This window comes from Plectropomus leopardus, chromosome 16 (assembly GCF_026936395.1).
Source record: "Plectropomus leopardus strain MGB_pleo_1.0 chromosome 16, ASM2693639v1, whole genome shotgun sequence".
NCBI lineage: Eukaryota > Metazoa > Chordata > Actinopteri > Perciformes > Serranidae > Plectropomus > Plectropomus leopardus.
In genome coordinates, this window is record NC_142191.1 from 20,194,709 (window position 1) to 20,200,846 (window position 6,138).

The 6,138-nt window shown below is 39.3% G+C and overlaps 1 protein-coding gene across 1 annotated transcript in view; it reads right to left on the bottom strand.

The window, feature by feature from the left end:
- rab15 (RAB15, member RAS oncogene family) overlaps positions 1–6,138 on the bottom strand; it is a 29,712-nt gene that overhangs the window by 16,428 nt on the left and 7,146 nt on the right. The window contains exon 3 of the mRNA XM_042503913.2: positions 5,131–5,492. Coding sequence (XP_042359847.1) covers positions 5,131–5,254 — 124 coding nt within the window. The 5' untranslated portion in view covers positions 5,255–5,492. The remainder of the gene's footprint in view (positions 1–5,130; positions 5,493–6,138) is intronic.

Genomic DNA, 6,138 nt, shown 5'->3' on the forward strand with positions numbered 1-6,138 from the left:
GCCTTGGCGGATCAACAGTGGTGGATTTGAATGCCTCGTTCTGTAGTTTCGACTCTCTTTTGTGAGAGATAATCTTTGACACTCTGAATACAAACCCTGACTGTCCTTCAACTTCATAAGGGGTTAGAGACACGATGTGCAAGACCACAAGGTTAAACTATATTGCTGCTGTATTTCATCATGTTGTCTGTAATGACTATGCACAGTATCAATGTGAAGAGAAAATAAGAAAAAAGCAGTTAAAGCACGAGAGAAAGGCGCCTTAAACATTCATCTAAATTTACATAAAAATGACAAATGTCTGATTATAGCAGAGGAAACAAACACTTCTGGAAGTGGGTAACCTCGTCCAATTATTTTAACTTTTGTGTATTTGAGTTCTGGGGCTCTTTTTCCATGGTTTGAGCCAAGCAAGTTCCAATTAAGCAAAATCTTGTTTAAGATGAGACTTTGTCGCAGCAGACCCTTTATTGTTTCAACATGAAAATGCTGTTGTGCACAACACGAGGTCCATGAAGCAAAAGTTTTCTGAGATTGTTGTGGAAGAACTTGACTGCCCTGCACAGAGCCCTGACCTCAGCATGATCCCACACCTTTGGGATGAACTGAAATGATGCTCTTATGGCTGAAAAGGAGCAAATCTCTGCAGCAGTGTCAAAAATATTGTGTAAAGTGGACGGTATCTACTTTTTCATACCTTTCTGAAATTTCACCTTGGTGTATAATATATGTGGTATTTGTGTGCATGGCAGTATCTACTCCCCCGCCCCAACGGGTTTGCTACGATCTGCAAGCTCTCTCAGCTTTTACAATAACCTCACAACAATGTAAGGAAGGTAATATTATTACACTTACTTTCCATATCAAACAATGAAATACAACCGCACAGATTCTCAATTCGGGTGTTTATCTTTCACCAAACTAATACAGCTAACACTGCCTTGTCAACGCATAGTAAAACACATTTCATTCAGACTCGAGTGAAACAAAATAAAACTCAACAACACTTTATTATTTCGTCTCGTTGGTGGTCTGGTGAGACAGTCCACTGTTCCAACAATCACCAACTCTGGTTTGGTTAAACTAAACCTTTAATTCACAGTTAGATGTGAAAATATGCTGTTTTCCCTCACAGTCTCTCTCCTCTTTTGACTAATCCTGTATTTCTGACAGTATTAAAAAACCACAGTCTGGATTTCTAAATACCCTGGTATAACGAAATCAGGGTTGCAAAAGAGTTTTGTGGTGAAACAATAGTATCAGAAAACACCATGGTTTCATGATATCACAGCATACATTACAATTCCATGTTTTTGTTGTTGGTTGAGCAAACACTATTATAATTGAAAGTTGAAACTTTGAATGAAAGTTTGTGCACAAACTCTGATAAGCAGTCCAGGAGGAAAGAAAATCAAGGTTCCTACAGCTTAAGGCAAGCTGGATTTAAGACTTCACATGCAATTAAATCTAAGACCAATTTTCGAAAAAAATGCAGAAACAAACACGAATTGGTATCTATTACTATGGGTTAGGAAGAATTTTGTCCAAATATTTATTGTAATATAAAGCATCATTTTTTGTGTATTGTTAATGTAAGCAGCAGTCTGTATATTTCAATTATGTTCTTTTAAATATATCAATTATTTTAAGATTTTACAATGCAAAGTCAGAAAAAATGACCATGTGTTGAAGACATTTTAATGCTACTTAAGGCCTTATTTTTTGTATTAATGATTTTGATGCCTTTTAAGACTTTTAAAGGATAATAGACAATAACAGAATACTGTAAATGTGCATATGTATGTCAGATTTTCCATCCAGTTGCCTTTTTTTTCCAATATCGTTGATCAGCAAATGTACACAATATGATCAATTTTCACACCCTGGTATACATTAAAATCTGTATATTCAACCATAATACCGTGATACTACCCAAGCCCGGCGTAAAGCATCGATAGAAGAGTGAAGGCAGCATGTCAATGTCCATGTTTTTAGAATAAGATGCACATCAGTCGCATAGGAGTACTGTTTGGGTGCCCACATACTGTATCTGCATCTATTCATCAGTGCACTGTTTGCTCAGTGTATGTATTTTCTGGGTTTATTATTATGCATAGCTGCAGGGGATGCTAAATAAGACTCTTATCTGCTTTTTACTCTCTAATGTTTATACACAAACTTGAGGTGCTTGGCTGAATTCAACCCTCCATGGGAGAGAGGTCCCAGCAGTTTTTCAGATAATTAAGAGCAAAAACTGAGCGAGCGGACTGCAACAGAAACTGATAAATTATGGAGCTATACCCACGAGGAGGATACAGGAGAGAATTTATATCCCTCTGTCACCGTGAAGGTTGGGAAATTATTTATTGATCCTCTGCAGGGGAGCACTGATGGTGGTCACCTTTGATCTCTCCGTCTCTTTGGACTTTGTTTGGCTTGGTTATTCTTAAGACCTCCCAGCGTGGCTTGCACACACAGGCGGCTGCCCACAACTATTCAGTCCAATATAAATATCTGGACGCCACCGCCTGCGTCGACACAAGAGCCTGATTTCTCAGCACGCAGCTGTGGTTGTAAACACTTGGTACACTGCAACAGTAGATTGGTACATGCAGATAAGGCTGGACCTTCGTTGTATGAAACATCAGAAGGGCTTGCAATTATATGAACATGAGGGAGAAGTGTCCAGTGGAGCGCTATAGGTGCACGACTTAAAATAGCATACTGCAGTCTCAGTAAGCCTTATGAGCATCATTACTGTTAGAGCAGGTGAAACAAAAGCCTTTGAAGTGCGCTGTGATGAGCACAAGAGTCTAAAACTTTGAGTTTGAGCCTCGTGCTGTGGCAGAGGGGCCACCGAGCGCTCGGAAATCAAGACTTTGAATTCACCATAAAAGCTTTCATGCAAACACACCAGGGGTCCAAAAAGTGTTAATAAATGATGTTAAAATGAAGAATTAGTTGTGGCATTGTATTAGTTTTCTGTTAGATCTTTTCAGGCACCATCTGTCTGCAAGCCAGCCTGAGTACCACCTCCATGATTGACTCCCTTGACCTCACACTCACAGCATATTCTCTGTCTTTTCAACAAAAAGGCAGCTTTCCATCACAACCACGAGAAACATCTCCCGACTTCAACTTCACACTCGAGCCACGGGGGTGTCTGTATTTCGTCCACATTATGGCCAATTACTGCAAACAATGTCAAGAAGTAAGTACTCCCACAAAAAAACAGGAGCTTACCGGGAGAAAACATCTCTATTAACTGAACACTCGCGCGCACACACACACACACACACACACACACACACACACACACACACACACACACACACACACACACACACAGAAGCGGCCGCCCAGTTGCCACAGATAACAGACACAACCACAGCATGTGGAAAAAAAACCTACTGCTTACTGTACGTCCTTCTTTCCTTCACCTCAAAGTGAAGCACGGTGATGTGCCTGTCATGCTCTGCACTCTGAATCCCAACTATGAGGTAGATATACTGCAAAGCCCATATCAACTATAGAGGAAAGAGGCTGGTTCAGCTTTGCTGAGTCAACAGTCGTCTATGACCAAAGGTAGGAAAAGGTACTGTTCGTTTGCTCAATACAAACTCTGAATTAAAATAAGATATGTTTGTTTTCATTGTTTACAGGTAAATAATTTGGTCAATGCAACAACAGAAATTGGTCAAAAATTCCAACAATAATTTACCTGATGCCTAGCTGGTGCCTTATAATTGCTGTATTTGTAGGGCTGGGCCATATGTTATATTAATATTGTGATGTGAGACTTTTTTTCAATTCATAAGCACATAAATGTGTATAGAAAAGACAGTAAGAATTTAAAAAGTTTAAACACTGCGCATGACAGGTTAGAAGCAAAAAGTGACTTATGAAGATACCTCCCGTATTAAATACCAATAATCATAAATAAAAAGGAAAAAGATAAAAAACAAAGATTGCATAATTGATCAAAATTTCATGCAGTAATACAGCAGACTAAACAATGACACACAACTGATAGAAATGTAGGGAAAATGTTTACATATACAAGTTGAGATGCATTACAAATGAATCAAGTGTAACGAATCTTTTAAAATTAGATTTCTTTTAGATTTTTCTTTATTGTTCATAACAATAACGTAGGATATTATAAGATATTTTTCTGGTTTTAAAGGCTGCTTTACAATAAAGTTATTTATTTCCTGACATTACCAGACTGTTCTATTATTTAATTTTACCCACTTAGTCAATTATCCATATTACTAATGATTATTTATCAAAAATCTCATTATGTAAATACCTTGCAAAAGCACCTATAGTCAATTCTTCAATATTGTTGCAATATTGATATAGAGAAAGTGATATTTGATTTTCTCCTTATCATTCAGCCTTGCATTTTTATCCAAAACCCAAAGATTCACTGTGATTGCTTAAGAAGCTGAAGCCATCAAATGTTTTGCTTGAAAACCACGCAATTCACCAATTGTCATAACAGTTGCTGATTTATTTTCTGTTGCACCTATTTATTGCATAATTGCTTGGCAAAAAGGAATTTAAACTGGGTCAGGAGTTCCTGAAAAAAACAAACAACACAACAAGGACCCTTCTCTGCACACAGGACAGGCGTCCATGTACAAACTCTGCTAACTAGTACTGAAATAAAACTAGTGTTTATTTGTATCAGGAGCCAACCAACAGACCCAAGAGAGCCCAGTTTCGTGGGTTCCTGATACAAAACAAGTATAAAACTCTGCTTTCGCTATATTTTGTATGTCAGTTGCTTGCTCTGGCAGTGCCAAGTGCTGATAGTTGGTAAACTCATCTGCATGGCTGCCAAGTGTTGGATCTTCCCCCTCAGGGCTTTCCCAGCCAATGCAATTACGCTGATTTTACAGTTATCTCTCTCGTTATTTCCAAGTGAATACACCGCTCTAATTAAATCTAAACAAAGCCATTAAAAACCCCCCCATCAAAATCTTATTTGTGGAAATTAAAGTGAAAATCCTGTGGCCACAAAGAGAGGGTGCTGCGCAAATGGCATCAAGAAAAAAAAACGCTGAAAGATGATGCAAACGGCAGTTAATTAACGCGCATAAAGAGAAAAAATCAAAAACTCACCGATGGTGGAGATGTGAGACGGGTGAAACTCGTTGTCCGTGAATCTGCATAACAAACATGTTTTCCCAACCCCGGAATCTCCGAGGAGCAGGAGTCGGAAGAGCACATCGTACTGCTTGGCCATGGTGTTGGATGTGTTGTTGAATCAAACAAAGGTCCGGTCAGCTAACTCAGCGATGGATGAGCGATCCCTCCGCACCTGCAGCCCATGATGCTCACGCGGCCACCATGAGGCTCCGGCTGCCGGGCTTCTTTGTGTTCACTGACGCTGGGTCGGCGGGTGACAAAACAGGGATGCTCCGGCTTCCCAGGCAGCCTCCAGCTTCCAGTGGGTGCGGTGGATCATCGTCGTCAGGTGAGACCTTTTGAGAAAAGGAGGCTTCCGGTGGGTTTTTCAACATAAAAGTCATAGGAATTGTGAATTTTAATTTGGTACAAAGAGGACTGGATGTTTTGGTAGCAAAATTGGTAATAGTGTGATTGCAATGCCCCCCCCAAAAAAATCTTTATAACATCATTATTGTTGTGAAAATAATAAAGCTTTTAAATATTTTCTTGTATTTGTAGGCTCTGACAGTGGTGTGTTCAGACTTTATTTAATGAGATGGCCCAAGTGGGCACTGATTTATGCAGGGGTGGCATGACATGGCTGAAAAAAACCCCAGCTTGACCAGCTTAAGATATTTAAACTGGTTGACCAGCTTGTTTGACCATCTTGAGGTGTGTTTTTGCATATTTTTTTAAGGTTTAGCTTGTCATAACAGCTAGTTATTATCACTCTAGCTGGTTTATCAGTTGAAGTACCTGTACAACTGAAACCAAAGCAATGTTCTTGAGTATGGAGTATGAAAAGCAAAGGTTATAAATCAGTCTACTGTCATGGGATATGCATGAAAACAGATGTGCCCATTGTAATAGGCTGGTCACATCCGCATAAAAGACCAGCAAGAACTGGGTCAGGACCATCTAAGACAATCTTCGACCAGCTTAAGCCAAACAAAACCAACT